Here is a 24,956-nt window from a genome sequence, read left to right as displayed (position 1 = left end):
TGTATGTAAACTTTTGACCACAACTGTATATAATAAACATATTTCCAATTACAGCTGAAATTTGTCCTTGTCATCAAAATAGAAATTATATTGTCCAGAAATACTGAACAAACAAAATACACATTTTTTTGTGGACTGCAAATAAAGACAAAGGTCGATTGACTTCAATGTTTTATTTTTAGAGCTCAACAAAAAAACAATATTGTGGTATTTTACCAAATACACTATGTATTCACATAATACACCATACAGCTACAAAGAGAGAACAAAACCACTTTTTTTTTACATACTGCATCCTGGACATGGAAAATAAAATGAGAACAATTGGAAAATTATGTAGCTGCCAGTTATGGAAGTAGTTCTTTTTTCTTGACATTTTTGTGACTAAGGGTTTGCTTTTTTCCCGCCCACATTTCGTCTAAATCGGGTGTTTGGCGATAAATCTCCAATCTAGTCCAAATAAATTGGACGTCTGTCGCCGTCAATGTAGTAAATGGACTTAAAAAGTGAATGAGGCCATGCATAGAGTGATGCAAATGTCTAACTATGTGTGTGTGTGTGTCCACAAATGACAAAAGTACACAAACGAGTAGAATGAAAAATATAAAGGAGGCAGTACACTAACTATTTTTCTTGATCAAACTTTTTTTTCTTTCACTGTAACATTTACAACAACATCCTAAAAGGGGCACTTGCATTTGATGTAGCAAAATAATTGCGGATACGCATCACAACCCAGGGTTACGTCTCATAAAAGGATTTCAAGTAGAGTGAGGGTGGGAAAAAAATCATTTGAGTGTCTTAATGCTGAAGCTCAAGTGTTGGGTACAAAAGATGTGCAGCATTTGAAAGAATAAGCACCAAGGATGTGTCACCTCAAAACCTAAACCCGTCGTTTCGGAAAAAAATAGCCTAAATAAAGTCTTTCAAAGGTTTTTTATTGTTGTCATAGCACCGGCCAAAACCTTTGATGCAGGTTCTTTTGTGCACCATTTGTATGCAAGTGAATATTGTGATGTATGTGTCACCTTTGAATTTGGTCCCCCTCCCCCCAAAAAACGGAATAAAAAACATTTTTAGTGTACAAAGTCGACCTACCATGAACTTTGAACTTTGCTAAATAAGGCATGATCTTATTTTTTGATAATAAATGAAGGTTGAGTATGTTTCTATGTTTTGGGCTCAGAAAAATAAAAAAAAAGAACACTTGCATACAAGTCCAGTCAGCTATACATGAGTTTTTTCCATTGGGAAAATCATAATCTGGTTATTATGGTTTATACTGTTGCAGGTATAAAGTTTTGCAGTAAAATTGGAGTTGTTAAGTTACTAAAATTGATGCCGTAATTCATATTTAGCAAGTAAGGTTGCCTTAACCAGTTACGTGCCGACTAAGGATACGTTTACAGTATTTGTGAGAGTACAAGAAATGTGTAACTAAGTATACATGTACACGCTAAACACAAGGAACAAGTGTATTGTTGTCAAAATACCCCCTACACTTTTAGGATTTACATACTATTCTCACCAGTTAAATAGTTTTACCTAAATATTTTACTATTTACATTTGTATCTCTCTTCGGAAAATAATAATAAAAAGAACCCCTAGCCTTCAAGTTGTCAATAATCGTCTTTCTTTTCGTCATTTAAAATCAAGTTTAAAAGTGCTTTTATAAATCTGTTTTTCTCTGTACAATTTGTATTAGCTATATAAAAAAATGAGGGGGAAAACAAGACAATCATTATCAACAATATTAATAAATAAAAGTATAAAATAAATGAAATAAAAAAAACGAGAAAAAGGTTAACATGATTGTGGAGAATTTGAGCACACAAAGATACGTTGAGTGATTTTCTGCCCTCGGTTTAAAGTTGGAATTGTGACCAGTGTCTCTACTGCGTGAGGTAGGGGTGCCGGAGACTAACGAGGTCTTAACCCTTGACGGGACGCTGCTTTAACTCATTCTCATTGGCTGCCGTCGTCCAAGACATTTTGACAAAATGGATCGTCAATGGCAACGATCGATTAGCATTCACTGCCAAATTAAAATGAATCAGGTGTCCATTGTTGTCAACGGCAGAGAAAAAAAGCCTGTTTTTTATTCATTTTAATATAGTTTCAATTACATTTTTTATTTTATTATTTTTTTATTGATTAAAAATAAAGATTTCTTTTGAAATATACATGTTATTAAATTTGAAACCTGCTGTCTACACATCAGGAACATTTTATTTCGGGTTGCTCACGCTTGAATACCAATTTTTTTTAGTGGCCAAAATGATGCTCACACTTTATGAGCCAAAAAAAATGCATTTTTTTAAAGAAGAAACCTTTCGTGACCCCGAACACATCTTAGCAACCGGGAGTCAACCTGCATGCAAAAAAATGTGTCCTATTTTCCATTTGTCACAAAACCAATTTTAAAGGTTAACGTGTAAGACGTCAAAATAAGCAATTCAGGTCATTCAGATAGAAGACACCATCCAAGTGTCTCTCGCTCTTTGGCTCTTTTACACAATTGCCTGTTCAAAATGCGAGATTGTTTTTCCCCGGAGATATTGAGCACCAACTCCCAGAAGCCAAGCCACGCATCTTCAAAAATTGTCCCATCGCCAATACGAAACAAAGAAAACAACGCACTTGGCTTGTAGATGGCAGCACCGTGCAGAAACAGGGGCAAATCAAGTGTAGAAGGAGAGCACCAAAGTGTAAGCATGGATGGTCTAAAGTACTTCTACCACGTGTGTCCTAACCCAGGTTTTGAGGTCCGGTAGGATGGAGCCTCGGAGAGTTATTATGGCGAGTCCGGGTGAAAGAAACTAGCTTCTGAATGGATTCTTTTGGACTATGAGCTTGGTTTGTTCTGAAAAGGGAGTCAAGCCTGCCCTCTAGAGTCTAAAACTCAGTGTTAACTCCCTACTGAGGAGATGGATAAACTCCATCCATGCGTAATAATCCCAGACCTGGCATCGGGTTGCAAACGCCAACGAGGTAAGCACAAAAATAGCACAAAAAGTGATTTCTTTCCAATACCGCGTGGTCTTGATTTTGGCTATAGCACCCAAGTACAGCATCAAGTGGCATGGAGAGGAGGAAGTGGAATGAAAATCCATCGGAGATGAAGGTTTGAGCACCAGTCAAAATTTCTGAGGTGTAGAACGGGGACGTTATGGACAAGAGAAGGATATCTTTAAGTGCAAATCATTCCACGTCCCCAAGAGTGTCCAATTGGACACCAAATGTAGTTGATTTGGCAACGATTGTTTGAATTGGAGGTCCAAAACTCTTTCGCTCATCATGAATCAATGGGAAATACAAAATACAAGCAGCAGTAGGTAAAGAAACGTTTTTTTGTGATCCAATGTACGTAGAAAATGTGTTAAAAATGTGAAGCGATATCCAAAAGAACGATTTCAGTCGCCAATTGCATGATGGGGGATTAAAAATATCACTCGGGATTTTTTTTCCATTCTAATTTGAGTCATTGACTCTTCTGATTTGCACTAAGGAGACCAATCTCTTGTCCGCAGGTAACGAATCCTCCTTTTTGTACGTCTGGAAGATTAATAACGGAAATCAAAACCAATAAAAATGACCGAACAATAAAAAAACAACCCCAACCAAAGTCAAAACGCAATCCCACGTGAATAATAACAACATTTAAAACAACCGTGATAAAAAAAAAACCAAAACAAACCATTCTTCATTATAATACCTGTAATAACAACATTAACAGTAACAATTGCAATCTTAGTAATATCGATAATAGCAATATTTAAGAATCATTAAAATTCTATAAACAACAAAAAGCAATGGATTTTCCTCTCCGGGTACGAGAGAGGAAGAGCACCACAGGCAGTGAATGTGTCCAAAGCCCAAACACTGCCTGACATGAGGTAAAAAAACAAAACAAAAAAAAACAACAACGATAAAAGTGTCCCCATTTTTGGAGTACGGGCTTCGGATGGAGAGGTTAGAAAGATAGACGGCAGACTGCGTGACATGCGAGAAACATTCGTTCTGCCCATCCATCTCACCTGGCTCACCTGGCTAGCGATTGGTCCGTCACAGTCCGTCACACAAAGGTGCTGTACGGCCCAGTGAGCTGGGTGAAGGCATAGGGACACGCGTTGACCGTGGAGGTGGTGTGGCAAGTGGGAGCTAACCGCGTGACCGGGCCCTCCCTCTTGTCTTTCGATTGTCCGGCGCCGGGCTTGGCCGCCGCCGCCATGGTCCCCCATTTGCGTTTCTTACTGAGCGCCTTGATTTCCTCCTGGGAGAGCCCCAGCAGAGCGGCTTCCTGCTGCCTCTGGATGGCCCGTTCTGCCAGTATCTTCATTTTAGCCTCCCACAGGGCTAAGCCGTGCATGGGCTGCTGGAGGTTCTTGTGCTGGTAGAAGACCAAGGAGATGCGAGAGGGGTGCGAGCGATCGGGTTTCTTCAGAGGCGTGGTGGCGTGGAGTTCCCGACGGGCGCATTCAATCAGGATGGAGCCATGGGCCGGCGCCACGGCCACGCCCCCGATGTTGGGGTCCAGGAAATTGTGCTCGCTGTCCGACCAGACCTCGTCGTCTTCGTAGCGTCCCCTGCTGCTCTCGCCGTCGCTCTCGGCTCGACCCGCGTCCCAGCGAGCCTGCTCCGACTGCTGCAGGGCGTCGGGGAACAGGCGTCCCTCGGGGGTGGGCGACGGGGTGCTGCCCGCCGCCGAGCCCCCGCAAGATTTCCAGGCTTTCTCCTGAACTCCGAGGGGAGTGGAACAGCCGCTTTCGCCCGTTTTGGACCACATCTTGTCCGGGTAGGCACCGGCCGGATGGCTGTGCTTCAAACCGGGGCTGTACGCGCCGTGCCCCGCGGCCCACGCGAGGGGGTCGGGGCTCTGGGCGGGGCTGGCCCACTGCCGGGAAGCCACGGGCTGGGGTCTGTGTGAGGGGGATTGAGAATTGAAGGGCTGACCCATACCTGACTGAGTGCTTGTGCGTGGAGTGGATGGACGTGGAGATCCTTGGACATCCAAGTGGGGAGAGGAGGGGGAGGGCGGGACTCGTGGGACGGGGGAGGCAGCAGGGGACCCCCTCTGGGTATTCGAGCTGGGGAAGGATATCCACGGTTGCGGGTACGGAGAGGTTGGCTGCTGGTGGAATGTTTGCCTGTCTGCGTTAGAAAAGCCTTCAGGGTGTTGTTTTGGATTGGGATGCTCCCAGTTTGTGGGGACAACATTTCCGTTGAACCTGTTTCCCGGCCAGGCGCAGGGTTCGGGACCGGGACTGGGACTTGGATTCGCCCCTGCCTCCTCACACACCGGCATGTCCATTGGCTCCTGTTTAATGACCGGAGTGGCTCTATTGGAGGACTCGGAGGAGACGGACGAAGGACGTGACTGGTTGTAGTCGGATGGCTGGGGACCCATTTTGTTGTGTTGCTCCGGATAGGAATGAGCGAGTCTGGCCTGAAGGCTCTGAACGTCGGGTTTTTTGTCAACCTGGAAGGCCGTTCTTCCTGCTTTGGCCAAGGAGCTGTTGCGGCCCTCGTAGGTCCTCATCTTCGGTGCGAAAAGTGCGTTGCGGGAGTAGTTGTAGAATCCGTAGTGCGATGCTGGCGCATTGTGGTTGTAGCCGTTGACGGGGTCTCCTGCAGAGGGCTGGCCAGTTGTGGGGAGGCCTCCCCTTGCATAGTAGGCAGGATGTGGGCACATGGTCTTGATTGCATCTGCTGCTTGCAAAGAGTATCCATCCATTGATCCGTTGAAAGGTTCCTTCTTTATGTTGGGTTTCACCTCTTGTTTTACAATTGCTGGAAAATGTCAAAAAGAGTCCACACAAATGGTTAAAATAATAATAAGTAACAAAGTAGTGCCAGCTGTGGTTGCAAGAACTACGTGTTGTTTTAGAGTTTGTTAATGTTTGTAGCCATCCACCCAGACGGTGAAATCACTGCACCATTTCCGTTCTGCCACTAGGGTTTGAAGCCACCCCATCAGTGTGGCAGTCAAACGTCCTGACCAACGAGCTAGGTAGCTAAGTATTTGGATTTCATGGTTATCCCGTTTTATGTTGTTGTTTTTTTAAACTGTGATATTCTGGCAAGCACAGCTGCTTATGTTTTACCATAGATTCAACATATGCTTTTATTTTCTCAGTGTAGCATTAAAAACAAATACTAAAAACCGAAGACGAACCTTTATTGTCAGGGTGTTGAGGAGACTCACTGAAGAACGCTTCAGTCTTGACCACTGTTTTCTCTGGTGTTGCTGTCGCTTGCTGCTGAAGTTTACTCTTCTTCTTTTCCGATGCAGCTTTCTTGGCATCCAGGCGTCGCTGTCGACACGATTTGGCCGGTTCGGGCAACTTGCGTACTTCTCGGCGGAAAGCCTGAAGCACCTGAATGGCCCCCGTCTTCATTTTTTGGCGCTGGCCCTCCTCGCTACCAAATTCATCCGTGATGGAGACTTTGTAAAGAGGCAACACATGGAGTTGTTCATCTGGTGGGATCTCCCCCACCGTTCGGTTGTCCTCTTTGGTCAAAGTGCACACCTAAAAACCCAGTGACAAACGCACGGTTTAAACAATTCATTCTAACGTTAGTCCGAACCCAGTGCGTCCGAGATCATACCACTGTGCAACCATTGTGAAGGTTGTGCTGGTCCTTATGGGCGTGAGCGCAGAAGTCCAGGCAAGCGGTTACTCCAGCGAATGGTTTACCCGCCTTCAAACCCAACCTGCAGTCTGAGCCTTTCGTCTCTGACTGACACTGATGAAGAGAGCAAAAATGATATGATTATTGCAAGCCGAATGTTGACATTTTTAATATGACATACATGGCAACGCATTTCAACGCAGCATAGAACTATACAGTGTTCCCATATGTTTGTCAGTGAACCAACCTGGTTACTGTAGGCCTGAGGAGCCAGCCTCTTGTACAATGGAGCCACCTCAGTGGCCAGATTCTGAAATTGATCCCCGAGTTTTCCCTCCTGGTGAGAAAAGAAATAAAGACATTATACATTCCAAACAGCGACAAAAATATACAAACAATCGAAGTCATCCTGAAGAAGTACCTCTTCAGGGCGCTCTCCTTGTAGCCGGAACTTGCGCGGTGTTTTGCTTCGGGCATATTTACAGCCGTTAAAATACATGCTCCAAGAACAGCCAAAGGAAAACGAGGCGCCACAAGTGTCAGAATCTTTGCCTTGACAGGCACATGTACGACTGCAGAGGGAGACAGTGAGAAAGAACATATTTGCAATGAAAATGAACGTCATATCGATAGCCTGAAGATACCATGACATAAATGATGAAAAGAAGAAAGGAGCTTATTATCACTGGGGTAATTATTGCTTTACGTATTATCATTTACATTCCAAACCATACCTAAATATCTTGAGAAAATATGTGCAATACTGGTTATGCTTTAGTAACCAGAGGCAAACTTGCAGATGGTTAATTTTTCCTCAGTTTGATAGAAAAACATTTTTATTTGATGCAAATGCAACAATACATCGTGTTACCCCGTAACATTAAAAATACGGCCTCCCCGGCCGAGTTACTTACTCATCATTGAGGCCACAGCGCCTACTAGTGGGGTTGCCAAATTTGGTGAGGGTGTCGCTGATTTCGCGGTACAGTGAGTCAGCCATGGATCTTGGGACCCCTTCCCAAGCCATGATGAGGATGATGATGAACGCGTTGTCACAATGGTGTCCTGCCCGGTGGCGCACCAGACACAACAGCTTTTCTTTCTCACTCCCTCGGCGAATCACCTGATGGCATTCAGCATTGATAGTTTACAAATTGGAGCTTTTTTACAGAAAAATATTTGTAGCAACACTCATGATTATTATTATTATGCAGAGCAATAAACCTAGAGGGCTATACATTTCTGTCCAGAGTTATAAAACAATGAAAGTCAAATCAGAAACACCCCATCATAAATGCATTGAAAAGTTGTAAAGCAACTTACCCATTTAGCAATTGGGCACCCTCTTGAGCTTTTTCCCTCTCTGCCGGTGTACACCACTTTTTCTACTCTAACGGCCTCTCCCTTTTCCCCATACCTGCGGATGGCAAGAATAATATAGATGATTAATAAAGGATTATTTTATAAACAATAAAACTTCAATAAAACTCCCACTTCTTCGCCCCCAGATGGCTTTTTAGATTAAACTCAAAAAGTAAGATACAGAACCAATGTTAAGATACAGTACAATTCAAGCTAAAACTCTTGAAATTTCAGTGCAACCTATTGCAATAGCAAAAACAAAAAGCTTAGTGGACTAAAAAAACAAACAAACAAACAAAAACCGGGTTTTAGAGTTTCTTTCCCACTGAGCAATTCAATTGATTCGATTACGCTTCTATAAGTCTTCAATGCATGTTTTATTTGTCTTCGAGATGCAGCAATCATCACATGGAATGGTATGGTCAGTTTGTAGTCAATGGGTGTTTTGTAAAGTCTGGGTTCAGGGGTTGAACTGGAGGTGGGAGCAGGCCATCAGAACTTGTTAGATGTTGGCTGATGGTTCCTATCAAATCTCCTGACAGCTTGATATCTGCCTTTGTGAAAACCTTAACGGGACTAGATTTGTCATGACAGTGTGCACAATGGGCTTCCACTCAATGGGAATCACCCTAAGGTGGATGAGCCTTTGAGGGTGGGGTGTAAGCTCTTTCACCACAGGGGGCATTAGATGGGTCAGGGTTGGGTCAAAGGTCATTCCGGAACTATAGGATCTTAAAGAGCAATGTCATTTATCAAACAACAATAAAAGGTTTCACCCTTAGCACACCCGCCACAACATCAAGTCTCGCAAGGGACTAATGCCTCAACAACAACAGCACTTCTCGATCAATATCAGCATACCAATCATTGGCTGTTATTTGAAATTTAACATTACGTTGCTGAGCAAAATCAAGAAAATGTGGTCATGATGGTATACACTGTTAGACATTTCATGGTTCTTTGCTTAGCCTGTATTATGGTGATGAAATTTCCTGATCCCCCCAGTTGGTTTTCTGGGTCATGGATTCCTTAAGGACAAAATGCGAGGAGGCGCAGGAGGACGACATGAAGAGGGGAAAAGGCTTCGAGCCTGTAGGAGGAAGATAAAAAACAAGTAGAAGACAAACCGTGTCTCCATCAGGTCTCTTATGGAAGCCACAGTAGGTCCAGATCCCAAGTGATTGTAGTAGGGGCCTTCATCTTTTTCCAGGACTTGTTCTACAAAACAGAGAAATGAAATTATAACTACACCTTCAAGCCAATATGAATGCTACAATGACATAACAGTAATACTGATTTCAATCACATGTCATATGATCAGCAACAGTGCATTTGTGGAATGCTGGAAACCACTTTGAGTGGCAGGAAATTCACTCATAACAAAAAAGTTCAACCTCATTGATGTTAACCTCTCAGAAAGATTTGCCCATTATCGTATTAGTAATCAGCTGTTGAGGAAAGCAAATGTCTATGTTTCGCTCAAGTTCAGAGGCAATTAGGAGATCATTTTGCCCATGTTCACATCGCAGGCTGAAGTGATCTGATTTTTTTTCGCCTTTATTTAACTCGAGTGAGACACTTTCTTGACGGTCCGAACGGGAAGAGTCACAAAGAAGAGGAAATTTTCAAATCTCATCGAAGCCTTTTAGAACGTGGTTTTTAATCCGATCTGGGCCACATTTTTTCGGAATGTGGTTGCGGTTCAAACTCTCAAGTCTCTCAAATCGGAATTCATGCAGCAATTAAGTTAGCAACAAAGTGAGAGAGGGTAGATCACAGCAGGACGGCAGAGACGAAGGTGTGCTTTGGAGGGACAGCCGAGCAAGGTAACTTACCATCAGCCACTGCCTTGACCTCGTGTTTCGGGATGGAGTCTGGGTAGACCACAGTTATGAATAAATATATATATAAAAAAAGTAGGCTTGAATGAGCCTGAAAATGGCTGCTTTCCTTTCTGTGCGTTTTCCCTTTAAGTGGGCGTTATGTTATATTGTGTGTACTTGGCAAAGTCAATGATAGTCAGTCTGATCTAACTTTCTCATTGTATTAATTGTTTTTTTAAGTAGAGATTCATGTTGTAATAGTTTTTGTTTCACTAATTTATGGAGGAGTGGAAACACATACTTATTGCAGGCATTTTTATTTCATATTTCTTCTCTTTGTTGTTTAATTGAAATAAATATATTGTAATATTTGGCAAGTGTAACGGGAGATAACCCAGCTATACTTCCGTAATGAAGATTCTCAATTTAATGTTTCATCTTAACTTATGTCCAATTATTGTTTTTATAACAGTATCATGGAAGCCAATAATTCATAAAGAAGATTTGGTCCAGGATGTTGCCAATGGAGTCTCTGTTTTTTGTATGTAAACTGTAGAGCGAGCTATAGGAAATCATTATATTTAACTATATTTTCAAGAATTACTGGGCATTATAGTTCTTCAGCAGATTTTCCGTATTTTAAAGTTCAAACATTCCATATTCAAACTGAAATTCCTAAGGAAGTGGCCGTATTGTTGCAGAATTTCTAAAATGTATACATATACGAAGCATTGACTCACCAACACAGGTGCAGGTGGGGAATTCCGACTGTAGATCTTTAGATGGTGTATCCAACAAGCTCCTGGTAGGCGTGTCTAAATAATTTAAGGGGGACTCTAAAAAGCCTTTCAAAGATGGAGAGAATGGCAGTCCATCCTTTGTGGGTGTGTCCTCCTCAGAGTAGCAAGTGGTGGAAAGAATGGCTATGTCACCCGAGGCTTCGATTTTCATCCGTTTAGGCATTGGGGAACATGGTATGCTAAACTTTTCCTCTCGCTGACTATCTTGTTGATACTTATGGAGTGGGGGGTCCTCGTGTTGCGAGACTGTGGACTGGAGTTCCCATTGATCTTGCACTGGGGTCACCTGGTTTGAGGTAAAATCCCTTAGAGCTTCAGAATCATTCCTAATGGGGTCCTTTTCGTTCGGGTGAGGAGTGGCGTTTGATTGATCTCGGGCGCTGGTCTGAGAAACTGCAGCTGTTCCAGGAACGACTTCGCCGGGAGTTGTTTGGGCAGACGAGTCCCCAAATTCTGCCTCAAACTGCAGAATCAGTTCTTCATACTTGGGGTCGATGTTCGTGAGCCCTGGTAATTGTGAGGTGTTTGGTGTAGATGCAGAGGTCAGAGTAGAGGCGCTGTTAGCGCTGCCATGGGATAAGTTCAGCGCTTCCTGTGACTTAGCTTGGGTCGCATGGGCCGTTAGTGGAGGCATGGAGCCCAGGAGGGTGGAACCGTTCACTGACCAAGCAGAATTAGTGATAGAAGGGGTCATTGGGAGCTTGGGACTTGATACCTGAGATTGCGCTGGGGCAGGGGGCCCTGCAGAAGCTGCCTGAGTGAAGGAGTTACCGTGGGAGGCCATAAGAGGCAGTGAACCTTGTTGCAGGTTATTCGGGGCGATAGTTCGGCCCATCGTAAGGGGTGATGTTTTTTCCACAGATATCTGATTCTTAGGCAGGAAAGTTGGCACAGAGGCTTTTTGCTTGGTCTTCTTGATTATTATCTGTTTGGGTTTGGGAAGGGAAGGGCTGGAGAGCGTCCCACCCATACCTTTGGTGACGGGGGATCCTTGGCTGATTTTTCTCCTCTTGGGCTCCTTAGGCTCCTGCTTTATGTTCAAATGATTGAAACCATTAGCTTCCATCTGTGGCCACCATTTTGGGGGGTTATGGTAGGACACAGCGCCTGGTGCGCCTGGTACGCCTGGTACGCCAATGCCAGGGGAATGATTAGAGAAGAGGTTCCTTTTGTAGTGAAGATGCTGTTGCAGAGCTGCCTGAGTTGAGTGTCGAACTTGACCAGGAGACATGGGAGAAGCAGGGTAGTTGCGAGGTTGCAACTGACCACGGTCAATGTTGTAATGCCCCATGGAGTCGGAATGCTCACCAAAGTCCGGCTCTTGCTTGATGATCCTGGATAAAGATGGCTGGCACTGTGCCTGCATGCCTCCATTCTCACTGAGCTTCTGCGTGGATGGAGGCTTAAAAGATGGATTCCCCACCTTCCCACTGGCGTCACCCAAAAGCTGTTTGAGCTCTGACATGGGGTCCGGTGCACTGGCATAGCGGGACAGGCGTTCTTCGGAACCCCCGTGTGTGCCCCGCTGCCACTGCTGAGGACTGCGACCAAAACTCTGAGGACTGCTCTGGCCCGGAAAGGGAGAGGTAGAAGCATGGAGTGGCTGGCCCTGTGAATGGGGCCGGTGGTGATCGCAGGATAGTGCTACCTGCTGTTCAGTGTTGACTCCTGGAGGGACGGACTGAGAGCGTGACGACGGACAGATGACTGCAGAGGATGGAATCAAGTTAGTGCAATTTGGAGGTGGAGATGAGAAGTTTTGGTGATGATGGAAGTGATGATGAGGGAGGCCTTGATCTGGAGCACTAGCACCAAGAATCCCAGTCCCTGATAACTGCGTAAGGGCTTCAATGGCAATAGCTGTTTGAAGACTGACGTTCCTTTCCTTGGCTATAGAGAGCACCTGTGGAGAGCAGGGAATTGGAGGAAGTTTGGAGCAGGGCACGTGGCCTGCGTGCGGACCTTTCGTCCGTTGATGTTGCTGGGGGGTTGAAGAAGTCGGGCGATGGTGAGCGCCATTTGTCTGGAGATAGGCCTGATTCTGTATATGGGATTTCTGAATGTTGGGCTGCGAATGTGAGAAATCAGTTCTCTTGCTGGTGTTTTGGTTCTCTCCGGCGGCCAACTTTATCTTCTTCTGCAGCCACTCAAGGTAATCTGGACAATCAGGTCCTTCACAGTCACAGTTGGGAGGCTTGTGGCCACCTTTTGCATGGCTCAGTGCTGTCTGCAGGCTTTTCATGTCTTCTGCCGGTGGCGGGCTTGTGTCAGAAGCCCCCGGGGAGGGTCCGACCCGAGCCCCGGCAGTACCCATTTCCCGGGTGAATTTCTCATACAACTGCGTCGTGTCGGGATGCACTTGAATACAGGACGAGATGGAGGAAGGAGGTAGGGTGCCGGCGATGGCGGAAAAAGTGACCAGGTTGTGAGCATCTTCCATGTCCACACGGTGGACAGGTTCACTCGCGTTTGCATAACTGCTGTCATCTTTCGCCGATGGTTGCCGTTGATCTTTGCCATGGTTTGGCACCCAGCACGGTCTTTGACCTGCACCCGCCGCCGCCCTCTTCTGATCGCTTTCTATCGATGCCTCAACATCATTCGGGTAGCAATTCACCCCATTGGACAATTCCAGGCTCAGCACGCCTTCCTGGAGGCGGTCATGTGACCCAATTTCCATCTGGCCTCCACCGCTGGGGCCATCCAATGAAATGACTTCGTGAACAGTCTGCAAAAACATATAGAAGAAGAATAGCCGTAAGTTACATTTTCGTGAAAGTCATTTGTGGATGCTACGGACAAAGTACACATTGAAATGAACACTTGATCTTCAAAAATGATGTTAAACTGCATTCTTAAATGATACTGATAAAGAACAGGATTGCATAACTTTCCCCCTCTTATCCGTGTTTCTTTCCCACCTTTTACAAATACACAAGTACACGCCCGGTAATGTAAGGCTGACAGAAAACAGGTTAACAGGTAAGGTTATGGAGCTTTAGAAGATAAAAGGAGATAATGCGAGTGTTGTGTATCCAGGGACAATCATTGCAGAATTGTTGAACTATGCAAAACAACCTGTTAGAAATTAACCGACAGTAGAGGAGGAAGTGCATACACATTGAGGAGTGTATGCAGAAGAGTAATTGTCCTTTCCTATGCAAGTTTTTAAATCTGAAACTCAATTCTAACAAGGGCATATCACAGAATTAGCCATATTTTCAAACTATGATTGATATACTTTCTCAGGTTGGTGGAAAAAGTGACAATCTAACTTGCATACTGTATTTGTCTATTAGTGAATTTGTCTTTTGACCTAAAGTGCACTCGTCACTTCGGAATCTATATCAATAGACCACTTCGGTTTCAGTGCCTAAAAACAAGAAGAACTAGTGAAACAGAACTTTTATCAGATGACAAATTACACTAACTTTAACCTGGTCTGTGATTAAAAATCCCCAACCCTGTGTCAAGCAAAAATATGTAATTATAATTGACTAAGAAAATACTACATGTGCACAATAAAAATATGCTCATCAAATATGGTGTGAGAGTTCAGGGTTGGCTGACTGACATAGATCATTCAACAGGAAGCACAGAAATCATTAACCAAGTCCATTTGATGATTTTCTATTGCAGAACACAATGGCAGACTGATAAGGTGTTTTCGCACTTGGATCGAGGCTTGTGAAAAATAAAAGTTTTACAATAAAAATAAAATCTGTTTTGATTGACACTGACAGAGAATGCTGTCTACCAACTTGAAGATTATGCTTAGCATTAAGGGTACAAATCCTTACATCCATATAATACTATAAAGCCTGCCATGCTTAAAATATCTCATTAAATCTTAACATTACCACATTCATTTATGATATATATACAAGTCAACCAAGGCCAAGCTGCCAAGTTTCCACTATCATTCCAATATAATCATCTGAACCCTTAAAGTGTTTAATTGCTGGACGGGGACTATCTTTTGAATACACCTTCTGTGGTGCGTATCTGCTGAGGATCCCAGGGGGTCCCGATGGTAGTGCGAAGCACTGGTTTGGGGTTAGAAGAAAAAAAAGGGGGTGGCGGGGGACAGCCGGCAGGCAGTACGTGAGAGGCCCCATGTCTGCGCTATCGGCAGCATCAGACGGGAAAGAGGAAGGAGGCGGGGGGCCGTGAGCGGGCGGCTGTTATGAGAACTGCAGTGTGTGGAAAGAGAATGACTGCAACATCCCGCAACATCACACACTACAGCTCACTAATACACTTCTTTCCTCTTTTGTGACTCTTAAAACATGCGAGCGTGGGAAACCAGAGTACAAATAGACCACTAAAATAGACATTAAGCCCCATCCACCACGGCTATATCGCAACACACAGTGACAGTTCATTTATTACACATGACTGATCATTACTGTTGTAAATTCAATGACACAATCAGAGCACCTCTGCCTGTGCAATTTGATATTGGATGTAAAACATTTCCCTACGGATGAAGCTCTCTGTTATTGGCAAGGATTCAAACCTGCATTGAGACGTGAAGAAGAAGAAAAAAAGAAGAAAAAGCTCAGAAGCCCTTTAAATCCGGTGCAAGTCGTCAGCTCCATTGACACTGACAATGAAAATGAAAGAGGGAGGAGACAAAGCATCTAAAGAGTGGTGTTGCTAAGGGGCTTCAGCCACTAAGGAGACATCTGAACTGAAATCCCTGATTCACAACACTCGCCATCCCCCTCCGCTCGCCCCTTTCTAGTAGCATGAAGCAAGAGATCCCCAAATGATAACCAAGCGCCCTCAAGGGCAACTTACGTGCCGTGTCGCTAGACGTCCACCAGACAGAGATACCGGTCAGGAATAAAAAAGCAGAGAGACGCGCCAGCCATGTTCAAGTGTCAGAACGGCACGGGCGATCTAGCAGCCGGGCGGCGGTGTATTCTTCCTGATTTCGTCCGGCAAAATCCTCGCGCGTGCATTCACACACGGCCAAGCGTACGTAAATAACACACCACCCCCTAACCCGGCGTGGACCCTCCGTCATTCTTTTTGCGTCCTTTTATGGCCTGGGCTTTCCGTTGGCTCCTATTTCTTTTTTCATGATCTCTGTCTGCTCCTCCTTCCCTTTTTCAATATCCTCTTTCTTTCTCTCTTTCTTTCTTTCTTTCTTTCTCCCTCTCTCAGCTGCACATGCAAGTCGGCACCCTCCCCCCACCTCTCTCCTCTCTCTCTCTCTCTCGCTCTCTCTCTCTCTCGTTCTCTCGCACGCTACGCCCCTTCCGCTTATGCAGCCTTTAACTCTCTCTCTCTCTTTTCAGTGCTACAGAGCGAGGGGCCATTATCTGAGCCACAGCGGGCACGTACGACGGAATGGAGGCGCATGCAGTGAACAGAAACAGAAAGCTCGGTGGGCTGTAGCCACGACGACATGGCAGCGTTCGTCTTCACCTAGTCCGATGTCACAGCGAATGATTTGCGCGAGCTTTTACGGCTGTTTCAATTCTGCATAACACCATTTTTTGGTTGTTTTTTTAATTCATTTATTTTTCTCGTTGCATCGCTCGAGTACGGCGCCTGCAATTGTTGTTTTTCTTCCGACGACATCCTCTTTCGAGCGAAACCCGCCGTCAATCCTGAAGTAAAGCCAGGCGATTGGGAGCGAGGTCGTCGTCGGATTCGCCGGCGTGAGGAGAAAGAGGGAAAGAGTCGTTTCTTTTTTCGATACGATCTTCGCTTTCCGCCGTGCGGGAAGGGAGTTGGGATGAAAGGCGGCAATGGCAATGTGGGCTAGGACTAGAATATGTTGGCGAGGGAAAATTGGATGACACCTTCGGCGAGGATGAAGAGCAGGATGGCTAGAGGAATAAGCGAAAAGAGAGCTACTGTGGGGAAGTTCCTCTGGCAGATGATGGAAGAATGCGTGCGACGAGTCGTTTTTTGGCGAGGGCTTCTACGCGGACTGCCGTTGACAAAGCCGTTGCATTTGCAAACGTGCAAGCCTCGTTTTCCGGCGACCACCAGGCCGAGATGGGACCGCCTATTGTTGCCGCTCACCATCTCAATCGCCGGCGAGCGCTTCCTCTTGCTAATCGCTGCTTGGTTGGCCTTGTGGCGTCGCTCCTCTTCTCAATAATCACTGCGGTGAAGGAGAAGGAAAAACATGGCTGCCGCGGCCGTCAGCCGAGCGCCGTCAGCCGCCATCGTCGCCGCTGTCATTTTCAGACATTACCGACCGGCCATTAGCAAACTTCGCCATTCTTTGCCAGAACTGACTTCTGCTCCTACTTTTTCTGTTCCCTTTAGCCTCCTCGCTCTGTCGTTTCTACGGGCTTTCTCGTCTCTCCGTTGACTTGCCGGAGCTTTTTTTCTGGCTCGAGCTTACTGCGGCTTTCTCCGGTTCGGAGGATTGGACACGGTCTGCCTGGCCAGCGCCGGCCGCACATATTTCGATACGCGCGCTGGCAACGTACGAGCTTCATCTCCGAAGCGAACCGTCGCAGGCTGAGCCTTCTCGGGGAAAGAACAGAAGTAGAGCGTAGGTCACCTGACCGGGGAGGACCAATGAGCGGGGAGCAAAAGAGTGAGCGGCCCAGGCAGGAAGCACATGTCCATGACCTACGTCATCTGCGTCATTGTGTCATCATTACCGCCCACCGACACATTGCCTGCACCACACAGTGGGCATCACGGAACACACGCACACTCCAAATTTTGCACTTGACTCAATCGAGTGTTCTGGCTGACTGCTTCGACTGCTGTGACACATTTCTTCAGATCACCCAAACGGCATACCTGTCAACCTCTGCCGATAACTGCCCTTATAAATGATTATGATTCCCCTTACAAACCCCCAAAAAAACCTTACAAACACCGTACGAGTCGTACGGTGTTTGTAAGGTTTTTTGGGGGGTTTGTAAGGGGAATCATAATCATTTATAAGGGCAGTTATCGGCAGAGGTTGACAGGTATGAAACGGCGTCGTTTCAATGTCAACGCCGCACTCTGACTAAATCAAGAGTCAAATACGTAGCTAACGTTGACTAAAAAATGGGCCGAAGTAGTGTAAAAAAATTATCATTCCGGCCAAAATATGAAAGAATGAATTGTAAATCAAACTCCAAAAATTACAGAAAACTTAAGAATCGGTCCTGATGCAACATTGGTCCTTTAACAAAGCAGTGTTACCATTCACTAATCAAATCAAAGTGTCCACTACATAAATTCAATGATTTGAGAAGAGTAAACACATAAACAGATGCAACTTCAAGCTTATACGATGACATCACCTGACATCAACTCCCAGACACGTGTTGCAAACTCATTCATCTGAACATAAACTCGACATATTCTCATATTCATGAAGCACTTTGAAAAAATCCTGTAAAACCAACTACTCCACATAAATCTGAAACAAATCATAAACAATTAAAACATCTAATGCTGCCACTATGGCATTAGTCAAGGTTATCTCATATTCCAACAAACTATATAAAACCAGAAGTACATTCATTTAGTAAAAATGAACTTACAGAAAATCTGTGGTAGCCTGCCTGCCGCTGATTATATTTCTAAAAGGACTCCTTTCACAGTTATTCCTCTTGTCTTTGTCATTCTCCTTTTGTAAGCAGCACACACACACACACACAGGAAAGGTAGGAGGCACAACTGACAACACAATCCATTCTGAGCACTGTGTTGGTTGGTTAACTGGCAAATGACTAACGTTGAGTCATCTTTCCTTCCAAATGACGACTAGCATAAACCCCCTATAACACCACTGCTTAAGTTATAAATTCCTTTGCTTTCATTTCAGCCATTGAGGTCCATCCAGTACATTTTGAATCATTTCCTATTGCTTTTGAAGGATTTCCCCCGATACTTCTTGCTTGTCTGTCACACTAATTTTTGGGCATTTCCAGTTTATTTCCTGTTGGTTTGAGTTCCTTATTAAGTCATTGGCTGCCAACCCCGTCTGCCAAATCGGAGCCGCTGGCGGGCCACTTCTGGCCCATGGGCCGTAGGTTTAAACACCCCCGGTTTAAATTGTTGCTCTCTTTTCTCAGTAGGTCACGAGCAAGTGTGACGCATCCTCCAAAACCACAATATCTTCTGAAGCACTACTGTAGATTCCATTGGCCTTCATTCTCCATCGTCCCCTCCCCCACAAAACAAGCCTCTTTGCCCTGAAGTGTAATGGCATCAAGGTCATCTGAGCTGACCCAGCCCGCGCCCACCCAGCCACCCCCTCACGGTGCTTTTGCTTTTCACGCCGTTTCTTTACCTTCGCTCTGTTCTTCCAACGTCTGTTTCTCATTAGCAAGTCACAGACATGCACGACAGCAAACGCTGCAGCCGATGCAACAAAATAACATTCAGAGCCAGTCAACCCACCCCCTTAACCCCCCACCCACCCTATTTCTTGTTTCGCATGCACATGACTGCACACGCGCATGCTAGTATGCATACAGTATTGGATTGTTCACTCAGGGTCACTGGGTTTATTAGAGGGTGGGACCAGAGGCAGAAGGGCTAAACAGAGTGTGTACAGTTGGTGTTCAGAAGTTAACGCATCATATTTGTTTTTGTGTTATTTATTCAGGTTGCTAATATTTGCAGGTTCAAATCTGTAAATACGTCAGTGCTAAACTTGGAATTTTATGGGGCTCAGTTTTTGTCATGTCAGATTTTTGGCCAAAAGGTCAGGTGGTTTTTCATGAGTGGCATCTTGTCAGTCTACACTTAAAAATAAAAATAATAATTAATAAATAGATAAATAAATAAGTTAAAAAAATTAAAGAAACAAAAATAAATATATATATATGAATTTAAAAAATACATAAATAAATAAACTAAATAAATAAAAAAAAATAAAAAAAATACATAAATTAATAAATAAATGAATTAAATAAATACATAAATAAATAAACTAAATAAATACATAAATAAATAAAAATAAATACATATATAAATAAGTAACTAACAGTAAATTCAAGGAGAAAATACTGGTAGCTGTTCTTGCCAACATTTACCAATATATAGACTGTAAAATATACATTAAACTGATATAGTGCATCGGTAACTGTAAATTTTCCACTCGATTTTTTTTAAGTTAGAAAAATATACTCTTTTTGGTTTAACGGTGGATACTGCAGTTGGGAAAAATGATGGATGCCAGAGTCTAATCCACCAAGATCTGTCCTGAAAGATGCAGTTCTTCTGAAGATAGCCTTACAATAAATTCCAATGATTCAAAAATCTGCATGACATAATTATAGTATATTTCTTTGACTTTTTCACTTATAAGTCTTTTAGATTTTTTTTTTGTGTGTATTGTTTCTGGGTCAGTACATGGAGTAAGAATTCCGAATGAGTGTCATGCAACCCGACATTCAGCACGTGCAAGTCAGCACGAGAAGCCAAGCTGGGGAAGGGTAGGGAAGGGAAGCCCCCCATTCCCCCCTCACACACACACACACACACACACACACACACACACACACACACACACACACACTCCACTCTGAAATCCACACAAAGAGAAAGGAGGAGTGGTTTGGGTGGGAGATGGAAAATAAATAAAAAAGGTGGCTGTGGGCGGGGGCTACAAGGCTGCATGAAGACCATGGAGGTCTCCATTTTTTTAAAAAGCGGTCCCCTTTGTGCTTGTTCTACAAATGCAAAGAATGAAATCAATACGCAATATTCATCCAACTGACAACAACAGGCTACTGACAAAAATGAAAGGATCTGAACACATTTACAACAATAAAACAATACAGAGTTCCCAACATTCTTTACTAACTGGCACTTAATATGTATATAATCAGGAAAATATTTTACCCAAGCAGTTTTGTACATTTAGAAAGATTATCTTCTCAGTTGAATTGAACAAAAATGATCTGAAATTCCTCCCAGCTCAGACTTAAAAGAAAACAACAGCGTAACCTATTGACTACTGCATAGTGGCTGCTTGCCATTCTTGTCTCTCTCAGGACTTGAGCTAAGATTAGCTCTCCATATGTCTAGTCAAGCAGAGACGCTTTTAAAGGGACACTACTTTGCCAAAGAAACATATCTATGAATTGCAAACAATGCAGATTTACATGCAAAACCCACTCCGATATTACTTAACTGGTATGTATATCTTTACACTTGGCATCCATTTTAAACCCTCTTCACTCTCATCCAAATCATTTAAAAAGGGATTCCAATGGGGGTGAAATTTAGTCAATAATGTCCAGAAATTAAATGCCTATCTTTGATTCACCGGTGCGTGTTTTAATACAAATGCGTGCGTTCGTGTGTGAAGGAAAGTGGAACAGCTGTGGAGCCGTGTGACATAAAACCTGGCAGCGCTCATGTCGGAAAGGCGCGCCCAGTACGAGCTGGCGGTCACGTGAAGAGTTAAAGAGTGTGAGCAACAGCTGAGCGCTCCGCCCACATTTCTTTCCATACATTTTTTATTAACTGCGGCATCGTGCAGCTGACAAAGTCTCCTCGCTTTCATCCACTAACACAAATGGCACCGACAATGGCAGCATTAAAACAGCGTCCTGTCAACTCCATTTTAGAGCAGTAAACATAAGTGAACGATTAAGGCCAAGCCTTTAAGAGCTTGGGAAAGTTCAACTTATGAATTCAAAGTTGCATTAGTGCATAAATAGTTGAATTTTGGCCACTACTTAAACCTTTGACACCAAGTTCTAAGAAGAGGGAAGACTAAAAAATCCATATTTCTTACATCCTGTAGCTATAATACAAGTGTAGTAAAAAAAAACATTAAATGTATATTGAAAGGCGTGTGTTGACTTCCTGTGTCTATGCAATACACTAAACCACTTCCTACACAAACACGGGCTAATGATTGGTTACATGTTGAGCATTAGTTGCAGCACCTGAGCTAAAATTGCATCACACACTCAAGAGTTGCCCTGGAAACGAGGTCAGTATTAACCCTTTGCGTACCGAGCTGGGAATTCCACGTAAAACCAAACATATCATTAACAAACATTCCATCTACTGTTTCTCGGACACCATTCTAAAAGTCTTTTCCCACCCCCTCAAAATAAACCTGCATGGAAGAATGTTGGATTTTCAACCTTGTGTTGCACTAGAAAGCTCTTAATATAAATGGACTTCCTTAACAGGAGTAAAAGAGGGAAGACCCAAGCACTTTTCCTGAAATAACTCATAATTTGAAAAGTCTGAAAAAAATCAGTGTTGGAATCATGTAAATATTTGCATAATTTCATATATTTTGCTACAAGCTTCAACATAAAATGCCGTGCTTAGTATGTTTGGCCTTTAGTAAGTCGGGTGATGGTGAGAGCTTGACTAGATAAACTCAACTGAACCACTGACCTGTATAGCAACCGTAACCAACAACAAACAGGGTCTCGGGATATAGGCACACACACCCACACACACACACACACAAACATATAAACACACGCACACCCACACGCACAATATTTTGGCGGAATCGTACGACGCAACGACGTTCAACACATAGTATGACGACAACTGCATTCCAACTACACTACAGCAACTGTGCGCGTATTATCTCCCTCTTTTTCCATGTACTACTTTCTCGTACAACTTGTTTGCTTTGGTCGTGCGAATCCTCCTTGGGAACTCCCCAACCTGGTCGCCCGCCAAATCCCGCGAAATGCGCCGTCGGACCGGCGAATCCCAGCAATGACAGACACGCTGCTTCGAGGTCCAATTTTGGCTTGCCGACAACAGTGCGCATGCCTGACCCACTAACTTTGACTCCCTTTACCTCATCTGACTCCAGAACCTAGGTTTGGAAGGACGCCGCGCCCCCTCCCGGCTCCGTAGCCAGAATTCAGGCTTCCTCCTCCTCTTCCCTTTTTTCTCTCCTCGGCCTCATGTATCCACACATGCCCGGCGCCGGCACCAATCAGCGGGTAGCGTGGGACACTTTAAACTGCCGCACATCACTGACGCTCACGGCGACTTGGAGATGTGAAGTGAACTTTGAATTTGGGCCACTTTGAAACCAAAAAAATGGAAATCAGATACTATAGACAAAGATACTGACAGGTGTACTCTACACCTGAAGGACTTTTTAGTGAACACCAGGTTTTAGTCCACCAGATCGGTTGGTATTTTCAATGGTTTAAGCTAGAAAAGGAAGAAAGTACACAATCCGGTTGTCGTTGGCAGAACGAACGAGCACATTGACACCACCGTGCGATGCTGTAATGAACTAACGTGCCGCAACTGACATGTCAGCGACACACAAGTAACAAAAAGTAGACGTCCTGGCTTACCTCAGCTCCAACTTCAGTGCAGCTCGTGCCGTTTTCTTCCAAACATTGCATCTTTTTAGCCATTTAACACGCCAAAAAAGGGGAAAAAATAGAAGGACAGACAAATGGGAGGGGGGGTAGTAATCAATAGAATAATGCGACAGGAGCCCTTTCAAAAGCACCTGCCATTAAGACGAGCGTTTCAGCCCATGCAAACATCCAAATGTCTCAACTTTGAACCATTCTTGTCCTCTCCAGCACAAACAATGACATGTAGATTCCATTTAAAATGCACAAGCATGGAAGATTTCAAGCAAACGCAGCATTTTCAATTCACCCATCGGACAAAAACTAACAGAATGGCATCTTAAAACTAAAGCCTTATCACAAACCAGTGGTAAAAATAAATAATTTTCTCCCGATATGCTTCCTTATCCCATCATCCAACCCCCCTCCCCCATCCCCCCTTTCCTTCATAGCCACCCACTCATCAACGGTGAAACAGTGTAGATATATATGGTGATGAATATTTACCCTCCAAGTCTGCCAGCTGCCGGGCTTTGTATTCCTTGGTCCGTTTGCAGAATCCCCATCAGACAGGAGCCGAGACTCCAGCTCCCCCCTCGTCCTCACCTCTTTCCCTTTCTTCTCTTTCTTTCCCGTGCACGGTCCTCTTTCCGTTTTTCTTTTTTTTTTTGCTGTCTTTCTCTCTCTCTTTCTCACTCCCTCGTCTCTCTCCGGGTTCCAGCAGCTCATTCAGGAAGCCATCTTGTGTTTTTAATCTGGTTTTGCCAGAGCTCTCGTACACACGCTCTCTCTCTCTTTTCCCCCTCTCTCTCTCTCTCTCTTTCTCTCTCTCTCTCTCTGCCCCTTGCTCTCTCACCACCCCCCTCCCTTGCTCCCAATCCCTTGTGCTAATACACCAATAAATCTACTTTACCCATACGCACACACACAAACGCACGTGCGCTCTATGCTTCCCTTCCCCTTTTTTTTGCACACAATTCGACCGTCGACAACCCGTTCGTCCTCATTCTCGCTCCAAACACGGCCATTAGCCAACATATGGACATACGTGCGCGCACACACACGCGACGTCACGTTAGACACGGCGCACAAAAGCAGCCCGTCCGCCAATCGGAAGCCAGGCTGGGATCTGCTGCTAGGGTGAAACTGAAGGAGCTCAAAAGGGAGTGCGGCTAAAGGGAGGAATGGACGCTTGTTAAAAAAAAAAAAAAAAAAAAAAAGAGGGGAGTCTCAAATAAAATAAAAGGGAAAGGGTCGTTGAGTGTGCGTTGTTCGGCGCTGCCGTGAGAGGAGGCGGACAAAGAAGCGGCGGCAAGGTGCACGGGATGCGAATGCGCGTGAACGTGCATCAGGGGGAGGGGTAATCTCTATGTCTCTTGTCAATTATCTCTTCAAGCTTGCCTTGCCTAAACAATGCCTCTGGTATGTGGTATCAAGCACCATCTGTGGAAGGGCTGCCTGCAATAACTGGACTGGACTGGACAACACTGCACGCAAAGCATTTACAATCCACCTCTAACACCCAAAAGCACCATTGGTTACTCAGCAAAATCCAAGTAGGGAGACGTACATTGGTCCAAAAGACCACAAAAAACTAAGTGTGTTTGCTTCATCTTGCGTAAAAATCTGCAATAGAAACTTCTCGGCTCTTCATTATATCGTGTCCGTTCAAAAACCAGAAAACGCCGGTGATCGTCAAGCGCCAGGAGTAATAATACTTTGTCCGAATGCGGAATCCGTCAATGGGTAAATTGAAATGTCGGTCATGTTTACTGGCGGACGTAACATCGCGATGAATTGAGATGGTTAACTGAATATCGCTGGTAAACCCAGTGAAGTCTGCGTCCAAACTGGCGAGGACAGTTCGGAAGGAGCGAGTGAGAAGTAGACCGAGGAGACGAGCGAAAAAGAGAGGGACGTGAACCGCGTCGAGGCGAGGCGGTCCCGCCGTGACGCGGCATTTGTAGCAGCTGTCTGACGCTCTCGTATACGATGGGAAATCCCCTTGGCTGACGTCACGTGGGTCACGTGCGGGGATGTGTGCGAT

The 24,956-nt window shown here is 44.6% G+C and overlaps 1 protein-coding gene across 1 annotated transcript; it reads right to left on the bottom strand.

Annotated features, from left to right (window-relative positions):
• Window positions 1-158: 158 nt before the first annotated feature.
• tet3 (tet methylcytosine dioxygenase 3) lies at window positions 159-24,109 on the bottom strand. The gene is made up of 10 exons (XM_077600463.1): window positions 23,417-24,109; window positions 10,560-13,347; window positions 9,124-9,214; window positions 7,958-8,051; window positions 7,549-7,757; window positions 7,056-7,206; window positions 6,882-6,971; window positions 6,611-6,748; window positions 6,177-6,531; window positions 159-5,791 (listed from the first exon to the last, which is right to left on the bottom strand). The coding sequence occupies exons 1-10, from the start codon at window positions 23,636-23,638 to the stop codon at window positions 4,077-4,079; spliced, it is 5,853 nt and encodes a 1,950-aa protein (XP_077456589.1). The 5' UTR covers window positions 23,639-24,109; the 3' UTR covers window positions 159-4,076.
• Window positions 24,110-24,956: the final 847 nt, after the last annotated feature.

The sequence above is a fragment of the Stigmatopora argus genome, chromosome 5, assembly GCF_051989625.1.
Source record: "Stigmatopora argus isolate UIUO_Sarg chromosome 5, RoL_Sarg_1.0, whole genome shotgun sequence".
In the NCBI taxonomy this organism is placed as follows: Eukaryota; Metazoa; Chordata; class Actinopteri; order Syngnathiformes; family Syngnathidae; genus Stigmatopora; species Stigmatopora argus.
The sequence above is the reverse complement of the archived record's forward strand: the minus strand, read 5'-3'. Positions and strand labels throughout refer to the sequence as shown.